The 18,037-nt window shown below is 43.0% G+C and overlaps 1 protein-coding gene across 9 annotated transcripts in view; it reads right to left on the bottom strand.

Moving 5' to 3' along the window:
* LOC105393657 (mediator of RNA polymerase II transcription subunit 13) overlaps positions 1-18,037 on the bottom strand; it is a 59,896-nt gene that overhangs the window by 16,671 nt on the left and 25,188 nt on the right. For 4 of the 9 annotated variants that reach the window (XM_048623692.1, XM_048623693.1, XM_048623694.1 and 1 more), the window contains exons 4-12: positions 14,834-14,917; positions 14,001-14,146; positions 13,093-13,226; positions 12,254-12,412; positions 11,256-11,344; positions 10,259-10,336; positions 8,594-8,711; positions 8,016-8,132; positions 6,876-7,039 (exon numbers count right to left, since the gene is read on the bottom strand). In XM_048623692.1, the coding sequence (XP_048479649.1) occupies positions 6,876-7,039; positions 8,016-8,132; positions 8,594-8,711; positions 10,259-10,336; positions 11,256-11,344; positions 12,254-12,412; positions 13,093-13,226; positions 14,001-14,146; positions 14,834-14,917 (1,089 nt within the window). Of the gene's footprint in view, positions 1-6,875; positions 7,040-8,015; positions 8,133-8,593; positions 8,712-10,258; positions 10,337-11,255; positions 11,345-12,253; positions 12,413-12,698; positions 12,796-12,829; positions 12,902-12,958; positions 12,992-13,092; positions 13,227-13,658; positions 13,778-14,000; positions 14,147-14,833; positions 14,918-18,037 lie in introns of those variants that run through there. The other 5 variants (XM_048623695.1, XM_048623697.1, XM_048623700.1 and 2 more) reach the window with 5 other exon arrangements.

The following is an 18,037-nucleotide window of genomic DNA, read 5'->3' as shown; positions in this document are numbered from 1 at the left end:
AGTTAATTCCCGGTGGTGGACAGGCGGATCTCAGTGCCGTCGTAAGTAGGTACTCAACCAGTACGTCGGACCCCAAGAAGTGTGGGGAACTGCATGTACAACACTTAGTTTATTTAATTACACAAGTACGTAATTGCCTTTAATTAATTATGTAATTGTAATGTTTACGACTCGGCCGTTAGTGACGGTGAGCTGGCGAACGAGATAGAAGCGCGCACGCACAAACTCAGCGAGGGTCTCGAGACGTTTTCAATCGCAGCGGCGAATAGCAGTGGCCAAGCCTCGCTGCGAGTCGAACCGGTCGCTGGACAAGTTTTTTAGGGATCCGCGAAGCAAAGCGCAAACGAACCATTTTCGCTCGCGGATGGATTTAGGTAATTAAGTTTAATAATGAAGTAGGTAACGTTGTAAAATAAATAACGTTACATTACCCCGCTCGCTGCACAAGGATTTTTTTTCTCAAAAAAAAAAAAAAAAAAATCCGCACTAAATCTACTTTTAATAAAACCTAATAAAATCAACTAACCAATTTAAGATCTTTGATGTGCCATTTGCCAAGATCTTTACCGTTCATGTCTTCTAATTGGTAAACTAAAGGAGATAACTTGCTTGTAACGCGACATTTTGTAAATTTTGGAGCCAACTTTTTACTGAAGTAGCTGTCTTTGTCACTTTGAAAATAAGTGCGTTTCCAAACAATATCATTTACGTCAAATTCAGCTGGCTTACGTCTCAAGTTATAACGAGAAGTGTTCTTCTGGTGCGCTCGCCAAAGGTTAGCCTGTACATTATTAAATATTCCTGACAAGTGACCTACGTTTTCGCTATAGATGTCCCGAGGTAGAAATATAATCTCATTGCCTAAGTCTGCGTCTAGTGAGAACCACAAGTGACAAGTTCTCGACCATGGACCAAGAAAGAAGGGGTGTAACCTGTAACCTCACTAACAGAATTATTTAGGGCAAACTGGATCTTGGGCAAATTCACATCCCAGGACCTATGATCGTTCTCGATAAAAACGGAGATGCATGTAACGATCGTCTTATTATAGCGTTCCACAGTGTTGACTTGTGGAGTGTACTTGGGCGTGAAGAAGACGTTAGGTATCTTATATTTCTTGAAAAAAACTTCAAGCTCCTTACTAATAAACTGCGAGCCATTATCCAAAAAAATTGTTTGGGGAACACCGTGTACCAAGAAAACACTGTCCTCTAAATTTTTTATGACACCAACAGCTGTCGCTCTTCTCATGGGGAACATCATGCAATATTTTGAAAAACAACATACCACTACCAGTAAATACGCGTTCTGCTTCCTACTAGAAGGTAACGGGCCTACAAAATCGATCGAAATCATTTGAAAAGGACGCGAGCACTGCTTGGGCCGTCCCATCTCGCCTAGAGTGGTGTGGTTGGGTAGTTTATGAGAAAGGCACACGGAACAAGATGAAACAAACTTAACCACGTCAGCATGCATACCTGGCCAATAATAGCGTAAGCTTAGGCGGTGGTAGGTCTTAAATATGCCCAGATGACCAGCTGTCGGCTCTGTGTGATTCTCCGAGACAACTTGCTCGCGTAATTCACTGGGAACAACCTCCTTCCAAGCAAACTCGGACATAAGGGGGCTTTTGTTGATGTTTTTTGTCAACCGATAGAGACAATGGTTCTGAATTTGAAAATTTTGTAGCGAAGAAGGCGTATTTAAACAAGAACTATACATCTTCTTGTACCAAGAATCGCTAGTATTGCTGAAAGAATCCGCTGTAGAGATGGCGGATACAGGGATGGCTCGTGAGAGTGCATCTGGAATAACGTTATCAACCCCTTTACGATGCTTGATAACGAAATTGAAAGAAGAGAGACGTACACACCATCTAGCGAGCCTACCTGTGGGATTATTTAACGAGAGAAACCACTTTAACGAAGAATGGTCCGTGTAAACGGTAAAAGTTTGCCCATTTTCTAAGTAGCAACGCCAGTGTTCGAGTGCAGTGAGAACAGCAAGCGTCTCCCTCTCGGTAATGCTGTAGTTTTTCTCGGCACCTGTCAGTGACTTGCTCATATAAGCTACAGGACGTTCCACACCATCAATGGTTTGCGTTAGCATGCCACCAACACCGTAATTACTTGCGTCGGTGTGGACCTCGAATGGAAGGCTGTAATCAGGACAGACAAGAACAGGCGCTGAAACAAGACACTCCTTGAGTTTTCTAAAAGCCACATCTGCTTCGTCAGTCCAAACAAACGGTGGAGCCTTTTTATTGCTCGAAGTTAGTTTATTTAATGGGCCAGCGATGGTACTGAAGTTTGGAACGAATCGGCGGTACCATGTAGCGGTCCCAAGAAATCGTTTTAAGTCCTTCCTACAGGTGGGAGTCGGGTAGTTAAGGATGGCCTCGACTTTCTCTGGGTCGGTACGTAGTCCATTCATGTCCACTACATAACCCAAATACTTAAGCTGACTACGGAAAAATTGACATTTGTCGATGTTAATAGTCAGATTTGCCTGTTTTAGTTTCTCCAGGATACTGTTAAGTAGAGAGACGTGATCCTCAAATGTACTACTTACTGTCACTATATCGTCAAGATACGCAAATACCTTCAAATCGAACTCCGGACCAAACATCATATCTACCAACCTTTGCTGAGTCGCGGGCGCGTTCGTGAGACCAAAAGCTGTGGTCTTAAAACGCAAAGTGCCACGACCAGGAACGTAAAAGGCGGTCTTATTGCGGTCCTGCTCTTCTAACGGAATTTGCCAGAAAGCTTTCGAGAGATCTATACTTGACAAGAATTTAGCATCTCTGAGATTATCCAAGATCTCAGATATGTATGGAAGGCTGTAAGCGTCTTTTTTAGTGACCGAATTTAGTTTCCGACTATCCAGACAAAATCTGGGCTGTCCATTGCTCTTGTAAACTATGAGGACTGGAGAAGACCATTCACTCTCGCATGGTTCCACAACGTCAAGACTCAGCATCTCATCTACTTCCTGAGTCACGATGCGTTGCTTTTCAGGAGACATGCGATAGTATCGCTGACGAATAGGAGGAGAATCTCCAGTATCGATACGATGAGTGATTAGAGAGGTTCTTCCCAGACCCTTTCTTTCCATAGAGATGTCACGAAACTGTTCAACCAGACTGTCGACAATAACACGTTGACCCTCTTCTAAATTGTCGTAAGATGTGATGTGTTTTTCGGGAATGGATGGTGAGATTGATCCTAGGGAATCAGCAGATTGAGTTATGTCAATGGAGCCAAGATACTTGGGACATAACTCAAACTTCCGCCAGAAATCAACACCTAAAATTAATGAAGTATCAATGCCTGGAATCACATAGGCTTTGATTATGTGGAAATTTTCCTCAAATCTGATTGGCAGTTCTATGTAACCGACACTTTTCATTGTTTGACCACCAGCAGCAACGACACTAATGGATTCATCGGTAATAACGCTCGATTCCAACTTTAATTCTTTGTGAGAATTATTTCCTAATATTGTTACTGCTGCGCCTGAATCTAACAAGCCACAGACCTCCATGTCATTAATTTTAATCCTTACGTATGGTCTACCATCACCGTGTGGTTTGTGTCTCAGAATTGTAGAAACGGTATAAAAGGAAAAGAAATTTTTGACAAAAGTTAGCCATTTTGACCAGTCTTCCTTATTGAAATGGTCAATTTTTCCACAATTCTGAGGTACTAGTTTTTTGACTGATGACTAGGTGCTGAACCTTGGCAATCAGGGCAATCATAATGGCGAAAATCGGGACGGCCACAACGGAAACATACTATTTTCCGCTCAGCCTTACACTGCCGTAAGCTATGCGTGTCCTCACGACACCGAGGGCAAAATTTCTGCTTTTCGACTGCGTGCACTGGTTTTGAAGTAACAGGTGCAGGTCTGTTTTGGTTGAACGACCTATAATTTGGTTGGAACTGCTGGTATTGCCTACTACCAGGATAAACCTGCCTACTATCTGAAGAGTGTGCATAGGCAAAACTCGGTGCTAAGGTAGAAGGACCTATTTTTGGTGGTTCACTGAAACGTGACATTCTAGCTTGCACATCCTCATAATTTTTGGCCAAAATACGCAGTTCTTCAATATTTTCGATTTTCGAAACAGAAGTAAGCACACTAGCATAGGTTGGACGAATATTATGCAGAATGATCTCTAATTTGTCTGCATCAGACAGTGGCTTATTCAGTTGCGAAAACATACCCGACATTATAGCAAGGTAAATGGTAATATTCTCCCGTTCACCCTGTGTTCGCGCTCTAATTTCCTCCAGGAAACGGTAGTCGTAATCCGACTGACTAAAGTCTTCCTTTAGACGATCGCACACTTCATCCCACGTAGAGACGGAATCTTGTAGGCTACGGAACCAATGTAAAGCATCACCGGTGAAAATTTCCGTAGCAAACCTTAACATTTTGTCGGAACTGATATTTCGAGCGGTTATAAATTCTTTAACTCTTTGAATAAACTCTCGCCCCACGTTGGGCGCCAATGTCGCAGCTAGCTCTTAAATGGCGGTGGGAAAAAAATAAATAAAAGAAAATTAAGTTTATTTAGCGTACAACTTTATTAAATTTCGTGGGGTTGCCCTACACTCGGGTTCAATCTCTCCGTACGGCTATTACGGTCAGGTACTCCCCTTAGCCGCCCAGGAATAACGGGACGTCTTCTCGAGGCGGTAAATAAGCGTCGTGGGTAACGAACGGCTCCGTAGTTAATTCCCGGTGGTGGACAGGCGGATCTCAGTGCCGTCGTAAGTAGGTACTCAACCAGTACGTCGGACCCCAAGAAGTGTGGGGAACTGCATGTACAACACTTAGTTTATTTAATTACACAAGTACGTAATTGCCTTTAATTAATTATGTAATTGTAATGTTTACGACTCGGCCGTTAGTGACGGTGAGCTGGCGAACGAGATAGAAGCGCGCACGCACAAACTCAGCGAGGGTCTCGAGACGTTTTCAATCGCAGCGGCGAATAGCAGTGGCCAAGCCTCGCTGCGAGTCGAACCGGTCGCTGGACAAGTTTTTTAGGGATCCGCGAAGCAAAGCGCAAACGAACCATTTTCGCTCGCGGATGGATTTAGGTAATTAAGTTTAATAATGAAGTAGGTAACGTTGTAAAATAAATAACGTTACAGTTATAGCATATAGGTACGTATATTAATATGTGATTTATGGTTGGTTTAATGATTAATGGATGATATTTAATGATATATTCCGGAATGTAGTTAATTTCTGCATATTGAAGTTAATTACTATGTACATGGTAAACCATGCGCGAAACTTATGGGTTAGAGTCTACTTATCACCGTGAAAAGCAATCTCTGTGTGAAGTTCTCAGAAACGTAGCAATTACAGTTCCATTCCCTGACAGTTTTTAGACATTTGAAATCTTACTTAAATATATAAGGCAGCGTTCCCACTACGCCGGACCGGCAGATCTGCCGCGCCGGTAAATCTGCCGGAAGAGCTAGTGGCTGTACAATTTATATGAAGCTATTCACATTATCCCGGGTCCGGCATTTTTGCCGAGCCCGGCATTTCTACCGAACGTTTTGTCACTACGAATTGCCGGTAGAACGACCGGGCCCGGAGTAATGTGAACGAGTTTGTGCCGGTATCTGTCCCCCGCTCGCCCCGCTCGTGCTCCCCTCGCCCCTGGATGTAAAATGAAAAGAATGGAAAATCTTTCCCGTAAAATAGGGTGTACCCAATGTTTTCTTTTATTTTGCCTTCTATTAAGATACCACCACAACACAACAATTTCATCGTCCATTGTGCGCGCAGGTCCAAATTCAACTGAGGACTGTCTGAATTTCTTCCGGGATCCGATGTAATGTGAACACTCTGTCCGGTGTCCGGTTTTCGGCAGATCTGCCGGTCCGGCGTAGTGGGAACGCTGACTAAGATATATTTTTACGGTCTTATTCATAAAAAGTTACGGGAGACCTATAGGCCTGCTATAAGCAAATGTCAAAAAAACTTTATTCATAAACGATGAATAGCGCTAAAGAACTCTCCAACTGATTCGTAAAACCTTGATATGCTAAAGTTGGCTGGACCCTACTAGACACCTTCCGTAAACCTCCTCTTGTACAAAAACATGGCGGCCGGTCAACAGCTGTTCTGCTTTATTGACGATTTGACATTTGTTGTGAGTTAATATTTGCTGAAAATAAGTTGCCATGGTAACGTAAAAATTTAATTATTTTTTTTGTGGGTTTTGGCTTGGCCAACTGCGCCTTTAAGCCAACGTAAACTTTTTTAAGTGCCGCGCCGTGGCTAACATAGATAATAGAGATTGATAAATGAATGAAAGTTTTCGCTATTTTTGTTTATGGTTTCGTCGGACCGGCAACTTAATAGGGTAAATGTCAAAATGTTTGGTCTGTGAAATCTATTAGCATCACTATAGTTATTGAAGGTCTACGGAACTATTATGAATAGAGATTTTTACGAAACCTCAAATAGGCTTAATGTGTTCCATAACTATTGAGCTCAGTAAACCTACTTTAAGGTTTTTTTATGAATAAGACCGTTAGTTAGTATTCGGACGATAGTTAGCGACACAGCCCATAAAACAGTAGACGCAAGTTGGTTATTAATCATTATAAATTTTCAGGTTGCTAGCGTAATGAATACCTTCTGGCACCTGACAAAACTGTCTCTAGTGCATTCTGCAGCCCTACGATCTTCGTGAGGGACAGAGGGCAGTCCTCATAACTTTAGACCGCGTTGCAGGCGCATTAGCTCCGGCTCTCCGTACATCGCACTCGTACTCGTCCATCACATAACAGCTTACTCAGTGGCAGTTCTGGGGACGGGAGACAGGGCGGGGGCTTACTCACCAGGCGTGCACGGTGGTGTAGTCGTACAGCATGTGCAGCGAGTGCTCGTCCTCGAGCGGGTCGGGCGCGGGCTCGGCCGGCGGCAGCACGGGCCGCTTCAGCAGCTCGCTGCTCGCCGGCTCGCGCGGGAGCGACGCCGCCGCGCCGCTGGGGGGGGAGTCGCCCTGGGGATGAAGGGTGCTGGTTAGATGGACATTATGGTAATTTGCCGAGTAATCGCGGCAGAGCTTAACAAACAAGTGCACCTAAAACACGCTTAAAATTAATTTCTATCGAAAATTGTGCGAAGGAGAACGAAGCAACGCCCCATATCTCAGTGGGCGCCGCACAGAGATCTTCGTTTTGTTATAGGAAGTACAACAAAAGATTGTGTATTGGTGACACACCACAGAGACGATGTGCCCCAAATCACACTTCCGTATTGGTTAGCCGTCTGCGAGACATTATCAATATTACTAACTAAACAGATGTATTGCACAATCAAATAAAATTGTGTTACGCATCCGATAAGGTACGCTTATGTATACCTGAGTTTTCTTTTCTTAATGCCGCGGCACAGGCGACTGACTCCACGCAGAAAAGTATAGCATTCCGCGTGAAGGCCACCTTGAATGTTTTCTTAACTATTTCTATTAAAACGACGTGTTTTTACGACATGCAACTCACTTGGCTAAACAGCTTGGCGGGCGGCGCGGGCGTGGGCGGCGCCAGCGGGTCGGGCGTGGGCGCCGGCGTGTGCAGCGTGGTCGGCAGCTGTGCGCTGCTGAGCAGCTGTGTGTATGACAAGCTACTCACTTGGCTGAACAGCTTGGCGGGCGGCGCGGAGGGCGGCGCGGGCGTGGGCGGCGCCAGCGGGTCGGGCGTGGGCGCCGGCGTGTGCAGCGTGGTCGGCAGCTGTGCGCTGCTGAGCAGCTGTGTGTATGACAAGGTACTCACTTGGCTGAACAGCTTGGCGGGCGGCGCGGGCGTGGGCGGCGCCAGCGGGTCGGGCGTGGGCGCCGGCGTGTGCAGCGTGGTCGTTGCGCTGCTGTACAGCTGTGTGTATGACAAGCTACTCACCTGGCTGAACAGCTTGGCGGGCGGCGCGGAGGGCGGCAGCTGCGCGCTGCTGTACAGCTGTGTGTATGACATGCTACTCACTTGGCTAAACAGCTTGGCGGGCGGCGCGGAGGGCGGCGCGGGCGTGGGCGGCGCCAGCGGGTCCGGCGTGGGCGCCGGCGTGTGCAGCGTGGTCGGCAGCTGCGCGCTGCTGTGTAGCTGTGGGGGGGAGGTTGGGGGTTAGTTTACAAGTTTATAGTCAGTAATACGAGGAACGTGTGTGAGTTGCGACTCTATATGGCTTGGGCGGTGGAGCTCATAATCGTATTGTATTCGTCCACTGCTGGCCATGCCTCTTTCAATGAGCGCCAGACTACCCCGTCTTAAGCTTTCTCATATAGATGCATCTAGTCTACACTTCCGACTTCAACACGTGTACTGTTGGCATATGTCATTTAGAGCCTAAATGGTTTAGGCCTATTTTTCTTCATGTAAACAGATGTCACAGTTGCACATTCACTATTTATTCTTAGCGTGTCTGGTAAATCCTTGTCTCCGTACAAGATTTGTCACCGTAGCAAAAGAATTATCCCCTTAGATTAGTTGTATGTCACTGACTACCCAGAGTATGCTGGACTTACATGAGGCTCCTTTCATGCACCCTCATTTGTTCACATTACCTGATGCTGCACGAGCGTGGTCTGCGGCTGCGGCGACGGCGGCGCGGAGGCGGGCGCGGCCGGCGAGCCCCCGCCGCAGCTGCCGGGCGAGCACGCCGTCGCGCCACCCGTCGGCAACCTGCAACACCGTACAGACAGTTGTAGTGTGGACGGGAGAAGTGGGGGTGGGGTTGGCGAGTGACACAGCGATTTTAGGCTAAGACAATTGATTTGTTAATACGCCGTGGATCTAATTCGATCCATTGGGTAAACTGTTGTCGTTCCGAATGGAAGGAGACCCGTGCCCCAGTAGTGAGGACGTGATATTGAAACGGATGCCGTAAAATCGCTGCTACACTTACCAAGTCGTAACTTGGATAGGGATAAGAAACAGGTTATTGTTAAATAGTATTTTGTGACAGGTTTAATTGAAATTGTAGATTTCTATCACCAATCCTATTTCTGTACCCGATAACCAAGGAAAAACAATTGAATTAGAAAACGGTGCCCATGACTCAAATATGTATTGGTTGAAATGCCATGAAATGACCGTTGCTTGGGCAAGTTATCAGCCTTGAGATGAAAGGTAGATGTTACATGGTCTTATGAAATGTTAATAATTTTGCACCACCTTTGATAATTTTTAAGACTTTGAATTTAACAGAGAATACAGATATTAATAGGCAAAGGTAGTGCAAAGTGTAAATTTGTGCAAAGGAGAACGAAGCAACGCCCCAAATCTCAGTGAGCGCCGCACAGAGATCTTCGTTTTGTTATAGGAAGTACCACAAATGTTTGTGTATTGGTGACAAACCATAGGTGAAGTGCACCAAATCACACTTCCATTGGTTCCAACATTACCACACACCTTATGAGATAAACATGGTGCTTCTAAGACACAAAACATGCAATCTATGAACGTTAAAACAATCACTATTATTCTCATGCACTATGTCTCTATAATGCATAAAGGTAATAAATAAAATAATACAAATATAATCATAAAAAGGCAATGTCATGCAGATTCAACCGTAATATTAAGCATTGCATTATTTGTGGCTTATGGTGTCGATTTTGTGAACTGTGATTTCATTCGTGTTGATGATTTGGTGACCACAGTTTAGGAATCCCGAATCCGCTTGTTTATTCATTTTATTGTACATTTCACCTCATAGAATTGGTTAAACACATACCAATATTTCTCACATCTGAACACACTAGTCACTCTGTCCCTTTCGCTGATGTTACCTTCTTACCTTTAGAACCACTTTCACTATCTTCATAGCTACATCCATCCTATCTTGCACACACCCATTTGCAAACAAGCCATCCTTTCCCTCAAAGCTCTCCCTGTCTTACCATACTGTCAAGTATCAACTTGTGAGATTAATCAGATGCCCTTTCACACCTGTCACACTCCGACCGTTCCATTTCTGTCTCTTCCACCGAAGGTATCCCCTTTCACTCACCCACCAGCACATTTGTCACATTCTCCTAGCACATCTATATATTTTCCTGGTTAACCCTCCGATCACTCCTGATAACTCCTGCATCTCTCGTTCACCTACCGAGCACTCCTGACACTCCCTCACGATCCAAGCACTCCTGTTTCCATCTAGCTTTATCTCCTTCACTCTGCCACCAATGTCTCTTTCCCCCTCCCCTAGTGGGTCCTTCGTTACTCACGTGTGGTGGGCGGGCGGCGGGCGGGCGCGCTGGCGGCGGTGGAAGGGCGGCAGGCGCTGCGGGCGGCGGCGGCGCCACCTGCACGCAACCAGCGCTATCCAGTCACCGCACGGCCAGTTGACTCAAACAGTTGGGGGGTAACTACGCGAGCGACGTTTTGTGCGAGCTTGTTTTTTGGAAGACCGTTTATTGTGTATTGTATAGAGGATAGTAATTAATAAAAAAATAAAATTCGGAAAGCTGGCGGAATACCAGCTAAGTACGTGGATTAAAACAAAAAGAGCAAAATTAATTACTCAGAATAAAAAGAAATGGGTTTTACAAGAGCCAACTCGCCGTCGATCACTTTAGTTTGTAAACGAATTTGAGTATTACTACTTTAAGCCGCAGAAAAGAACTTACAGCTCGTAGACAGGATGCTCAATTTCGTCTACAAAACTTGACTAAATTATTCCTAAAAAGGAATGTATAGGTAATTTTTCATACGCAATTTTATTGGCCATGCCTTTATTATCCCGTCTAATGCAGTTATAAGGCTACAAATAACAAATAAATTATATATTTTATCAAGACATACACAACCATAACATCTACCTATCTATCTACTTGGCGTCTATATCTCATTGCCGATATGCCTTCAGCCAATAAATACTACACAAAAACACTCTTTGCCTATCGCTGTTTGAACTCAATTTCTAACTGTTTCAGCGATGGACAAAATAGTAAACATAATAAATACTTTCATCTCAAAAATGCATTGAATATATTATTAATGTACTCTCATACATAAAACATAAATATTGCAAATCACACAGATACGCTCATAAAACTACTTATGAAATAGCTACTTTATTCTAAGTTTTTCAGCACGCAAAAAGAAGAAGCCAGAACATGAATCACATAAGATATTTCACTGAAACTTCTTCCGATTGCATACATCCTGGCGTCCCGTATATCTAAGGCTACTACTATACTCTGTATAAAGGCGTGTACTCACTTGGCACAGGTACAGGATGTCTTGCGCGTGGGGTCCACGAAGTCTTCACACTTGTCCGACGACACGTCACCGTTGCATATCTCTGCCGTCTGCAATAAATAAAGTAGAGAATGTTTAAAATACGTACGTACTGGGGTGGTATACATATAAATTTATTATATCCATCTGAATCCAGTGAGAATGTTGCAAGAAATAGAACTTTGAAAATATGAATTTTATGTCCAAAGCGTAAAAGTTATCATTGCTCATAGTTATGTTGTTGGAAGCATACTCAAGATCATTCTGAGGCTTAAGAACCATCTTGTTTCCAGCTTCCATTATGTTCCCATCCTGACAGGGCCATACTTAATTATTCTCAACAAAACTACCTACCTACCATATTAAGGAATCTAAATAGCATCTCCTCCCTCGACCTTGAGCGGTGTACGAGGGGCAAAAACGGGTGGATGCGAAGGCCAGGAACTTCACCATAAAGAAGCATAGCGTATGTCTTATCTCGCTGTCGCATGTTTATGTAATACCCACTTCCAAACGTGACATCGAAAGCAAGCCTCTAGACGCGACGAGGCCAAAAGTACAGCTTAAGATAGGCTGAACGGTTGACATTGAACCTCTATGGTTCCATAGCCGCACATAGTAAAGCACCTGTAAATATCCGTTTTGCGAAGACAGCTATAGGTTTCAAAAAACAGGTAAAAGAACATTATCTTTCCTCCATCTTGCAATAGTACCTACCTATATTATATAAATCTATATAACTTTGATTACATTATGTATGTATGTATTTAAGTATTTATTATTAAACATGAATGTTTACTACACTTTGTACACCTTCCTCATTTATTCTTTAAGTCTCTCCTCCACCCAAAGGTTGCCTGGAAGAGATCGCTTTTAGCGATAAGGCCGCCTATTGCGTTATATTGTAAATTGTTATTTGTGTAAATTATTTTTAAGTCAATAAAGTAGTATTCTATTCTATTCTATTCTATAGCACATACCTGGTGCTGCGGCTGCGCGAGGGCCCGCAGCGCGCGCGCGGCGAGGGCGGCGGCGGGGGGCGCGCGGGCGGGGGCGGGCGCGGGGTCCGGCTCGGCCTCCAGCTCCGTCACCAGCACGTACGGCGCCGGGTAGCGCATAGACACGCCGCCGCAGATCACCTGGAGAATGGCGAAATTTATTAGGGGTTATATGATGTTTGTACATACATAGTTATGGGTCAGGTGGCGATATTTCAAAGCGACGAATTTTTGTATAAGGGTCTTTTTCCTTTTTACATAGCCAGTATAGAAGGCTCATCGTCTGATGTCCCAAAAGCTAAATGAATGGTCCATCCAACCAGATGAGCATGAAAAACGGCGCTGCTAACTCTCACCGGCCATGCTTCTATGCCTACTCCTCTGCGCTTCTTGCATCCTATATAATGCTACTAAATCTAGTGCATACCTCGACAGCACCAGCGCCCTGCTCCAGCGGGTACATCTGGCGCCAGGCGTCCAGCAAGCGCGCGCTGGCGGGGTCACTACTCTTGTACTTCTCACTTATGACATTATAACCCTGCTAAATTGCATACATACCTCGACAGCACCAGCGCCCTGCTCCAGCGGGTACATCTGGCGCCAGGCGTCAAGCAGGCGGGCGCTGGCCGGGTCACTACTCTCGTACTTATATTATGTCATTATAACCCTGCTAAATTGCATACATACCTCGACAGCCCCAGCGCCCTGCTCCAGCGGGTACATCTGCCTATAGACGTCGCATAGGTGCGGTTAGCCAAGTCACTACTCTTGTACATATTACTTATATATGTCATTATAACCCTGCTAAATTGCATACATACCTCGACAGCCCCAGCGCCCTGCTCCAGCGGGTACATCTGTCGCCAGGCGTCCAGCAGGCGCGCGCTGGCCGGGTCGCTGTCGCTGAACTCGCGCCCCGTCACCACGCCCTCGAGGCCGAACGGCGCCAGGATCACTGTGGGGGGGAATATATAGGGTTAGAGGAAGATAATGATATAAGATTGTGTGATTGTTTTTGATAATTCAAAGGGGATATTTAACTGAAAGCGTTATTTCTGAGTTCAATTCATTTTATGATAAAAATTGTTCAGCTGCTCATACTTTTCAGCACTAGGGCCATCTACTGCCAACCACAAATACTCAGCTTTAGCCTGCTATAGCGATATTTAAGGTTCGTTTTACTTTATTATAAGATAAATAGAAGATATCTTATGGGTTTGTCACCATTGTGAAATAATTAGCCAGTGCAAGGGCCAGGGTGTTTTAAAATAAATAAAAAGTGGTGGCTTACTATACCCTTATTTAATCCCCTCTATAAGGGGCACTAACATGCTTCATCACGTCCAAAAAGATTGTATCACAAGAAGCGCCATCTACCGTCACGTACCTTTAGCCTGGTGGTGCTTCTGCGCGCGCTGCAGACGGCGCGCACACAGCGTGCGCACGGCGGGGTGCTGGCGCACGTCCACCGACGCGCACACCGTGCTCTCGCATACAGCAGATACTGTCTAACTAAGTGTACATTCATACTCTGTGGGGAGCCTCCCACAGATGATGATGTTTTGTGCACCCCTACAGATTTCGGCTTGTCTAAAACCCTTTCTCTCGCATGTAAATACTTGCGCGCGCCCATATACCCGTCTTACCTTTAGCCTGGTAGTCAAAAACCCTTTCTCTTGCATTTAAATACTTGAGCACGTCCACAAAGCGCCATCTACCGTCACATTACCTTTAGCCTGGTGGTGCTTCTGCGCGCGCTGCAGGCGGCGCGCGCACAGGGTGCGCACGGCGGGGTGCTGGCGCACGTCCACCGACGCGCACACCGTGCTCTCGCCGTGCAGGAAGAACGCGAACGAGAAGGACAGGTGCCACGGGCTGCGGGGGGAGGGGGGTTAGTTGGGCTGTCGTATTTGCACATAATTTACATGAGGCTACATAAGTCGTCGTCTTTGTAACTACATAGTCTTGGGCTGTCGCCTTTGTACATATTGAATATAAGGGCCTGCCTCCATCGTCATATTTGTAGTACATACTACATAGTCGGTTGAATATAAGGGCCTACTAAGTGGCAACGGTATCCGAAGCTGTCGTGCTACTGATAGCGGTAAAAGGGAAAATAGTGGCAACGAATGTCCACAACGAGTGGCCTTTAGTGATAGCAGCATATTTAAACCCGATGTATATACAGTACGTATTTCCAAATAAACATTTTTGATTTTACCATGATTTTGATAATCGCAAAAGCGTCTTTGTTTATAGTAATGGCAAGCTTACATAATACGTTATCAGTATCAGTGCCTTATTATCTATTAATTATTTATCAATAACTGATAATGCTGAACCGTAACTGAATATATTTTCTTCAAATGAATCAACGACAATTCAATGCCATATCTACTAAAAGGCTCTTTGTTCTTACTATCTACGTATTGATATCAATATCATTTTACTATTTCTAAAATATGCTTTCCGACAAAATACAGGGTACGGACTACTTACTATGAACTTTATGGCTATGGAAACACAGGTAATTAAATGTAATTTAAGCAATGAATGAATTACCTTTTGCCGACATCGTCCTCGTCGCCATCGTAGGGCTGCACGAACCACTTGCCGAGACGCACGAAGTCGCGGGACAACAGGCATCTGGAAATAAAACATTTATACTATTATTAATAATAATAATATGTGGGGAAATATCATACACGGCCATCCGACGCTAGCTAGGCAGAGCCTGTAATATTGGTTTTCGACAGCTGATATATCAACACGTGTACATAATACACTATTAGAACTATAATTATAAGAACAAAGTAATGTAAAACTATGTATAACTTTGACAATAATGACTAAAAAGTATCTATCACCTTTGACATGCTCAAAACTACACAGATGGCCATATATTGGCAAATCAAGGGATGAGACAGTCTATTTGATACTATCCATACCAAAAAGCTTTGGGGAACCGACCATGAATGTTAGTATAGTATTCAATAAATAATCAATTACATAAATGATTATAAGACGCTGGTATGTAACACTGTGATAGACATAAGTACGCCATATACCTCAGGAGCCATAAATGGTTTTGTGGAATTTATAAGTAATTTGTCTATTGTAGTAGACTTTACTTGCCTGTACCTATCACTACGTCACTATTTAAAATAACTTTTATGATTTGTTACATAAGTTGACGAATATTAATTGGCCGTATCTTGGAATATCTATGTTTTGATTAAGTTTCTAACAATTATGCCGTTAATTGCCTTGATAACGTTATAACATCATCGCCAAAAAGAAAATCGGCAAATAATTATATAGTATTTACAATAGCTGAAAACTTTTTGTCTCGGTGTAGCCATTAAATATTTCTTCAGATGTTCGATATCGACATCATCGCTTATAAATATCAGTACTTGCTTAGCATCTAGAATAGTGCTAATACATAACCATAGCTATTATTAGTTATTCTTATACGCATATTTACAATAGATTAAACAATGATATGTATCATTTATTTCTTCACATAAAAGACTAGACTCATTAACATAAAATTTTCTATTGTAAATTATGATGATTATCTACTAACCCGCTTATGTAAGCCAATATGGAGTCTAACACCATAATTATATTAAAAATCATTACAATTAATTCATTCTCAGGTGCGAATAATTTTTCTAAGCTGTTGTAATAAATCATAAACATGCATGTGTATGACTATTGACTTTGTATGCAGTAGTATGAACGTAACGATTAACCCAAAATATTTCTTAAACTATTTATTTCGCCTTTTTACTGCTACAATACACTTAGAGCGAAATATTATAAGCTATTTTTTATGAATGATTTCCCACCGAAGCATGCAGTCAGTGCATTACGTTTAAAATAAATGTTGTATGTACAACTGTGTAATATTCTAGTCATACGACAGATTATCAGACAATCGGTAATTGTGAATGACTATCTGGTGCCCATACTTTACCAAGCTGAGCACGGAAGCATAATTTTAATCACAGCAACATTATGTAGAAGGTGAATACATGCATTCTGATGTATTGCAGCATGACTAGGATACAATTATGCCGCGATGCAAATGTCGGACAATATTTGGACTCACTTTAAGAACATGGTATGAATATAAAGGATACAAAGTCCAGTTGATATTATAGTGAACTGTGGTGACCTCCACCTTTTCTTTGGATCTTCCTCAGTGTAACACTCTTTCCACATGCCTTTGCTTAATCTCATAAAATAAAGCCGATTATAGTGATAGACGTCGACTAGTTATGAATAACAGTGAGTTCACGCTCAAGTAAAACCTACTCATACATACAATGTATAGTATTTGATACTCAACAGACTCTACATTCTGCTATAACTCTGAAATTGTATAACATATATATAACAAAGAGCTTTTTATCAATATTTGGATATGGATTAAGCACAGTCATACTCTACATAAAATATTCCAAATACTTATTTAAACAGTTTTGCAATATTTATATGTTGCAAATTAATATTTTTAAAATTTGTAAATCAAGTTCTGAAATACTTGAGCGACCTTAATTGCAACCTGATATACTTGGCATTTAAGAATTCTTTGATATAATTACGTATATATATTATAACCCTCTATTTATTATAAACTTCTATTACGAATAGTATAAAATAAATATCCATAAGTATTGCAACCTTCTAAGACTTCAACAAGAAACACAGTACTAACAAATCCCTACATTTACGATTTGGATAAAATCTATAAAATGCGAAAAATAACCGTGTTTTAAAGTTCACAAAGTAAAAGTGCGCGCGCGCAGGGGTTCCGCTCAGCGGCGCCTGCGCATGCAAAGTGCCGCCATTACCTAAGGGCTACTCTAGCTTTACCAGAAAACGCAATTGCTATACAGTTAGCTCAGTAGAGATGTAAAACTTTGTAAAAGTTTTTCATTAGCTAAAGTGACCCCAAGCTCGGGGAGGCGCGCGCAGGTGGCTTCTTCTCACGCTCTTCGCTACAACATGGCCAATAAATGTGAGGTATGCACTGCCGGTATGTTATGTGGGGGTGGGTGGTTTGCTATTGAATGGATTGTAATTATTGCTGTTGTTCGTAGTGCAATCTATGCATGTCATAATATTGTTATTTTTTAAATGGACTACATTAAATCTTGACCAAGACATTATATCGTGCCTTTTACTATTATGTAAAAGATTATAGGTTCAATTTAATAAAAAAAAACTATTTAAAATTATTATTCCGACTTCCAATAGAGTTATAAACTATAACAAAGGGTCGTACGATACTAATTTAACACAATTTCTTGTGGGTAACAAATTGACAAACCGGTTGTTAAAAACGCGGGTTGTTCCCGACTAGTGCTTGTGCGTTTGGGTACTGATGGGTTAGGGGTCAGTGTCCCCGCCACTGGGACGTGTCTCGCCTTCGACCTTCGCTTCCAAATGCTCCATTTTGTACTATAAGAGGCGTGGGCGCAGCTATAGTGACGTCACGGGACAATTCAGCCGTATCACTTTTTGATTATGATTCCTTTTTTATAACCACAAGGTATTATCATTTATTTATTGTGTATATCATTTACACGTCAATAAGCTTCTGTTTTTAACATGTCAGTAATGTTTGTGATGGAATGTGAAAATTTACTTCCGAGTGTCGGCATTCGATCGTATTGAAAGTTGATATATCGGGATAACGGCCATTAACGCGCTTTTTATTCTGTTACTTTCAGCTGTGTTATTTTTACAACTCTC

The sequence above is a fragment of the Plutella xylostella genome, chromosome 10 (genome assembly GCF_932276165.1).
Source record: "Plutella xylostella chromosome 10, ilPluXylo3.1, whole genome shotgun sequence".
NCBI classification, from domain to species: Eukaryota; Metazoa; Arthropoda; class Insecta; order Lepidoptera; family Plutellidae; genus Plutella; species Plutella xylostella.
This window is presented reverse-complemented; position numbering and strand designations above follow the sequence as displayed.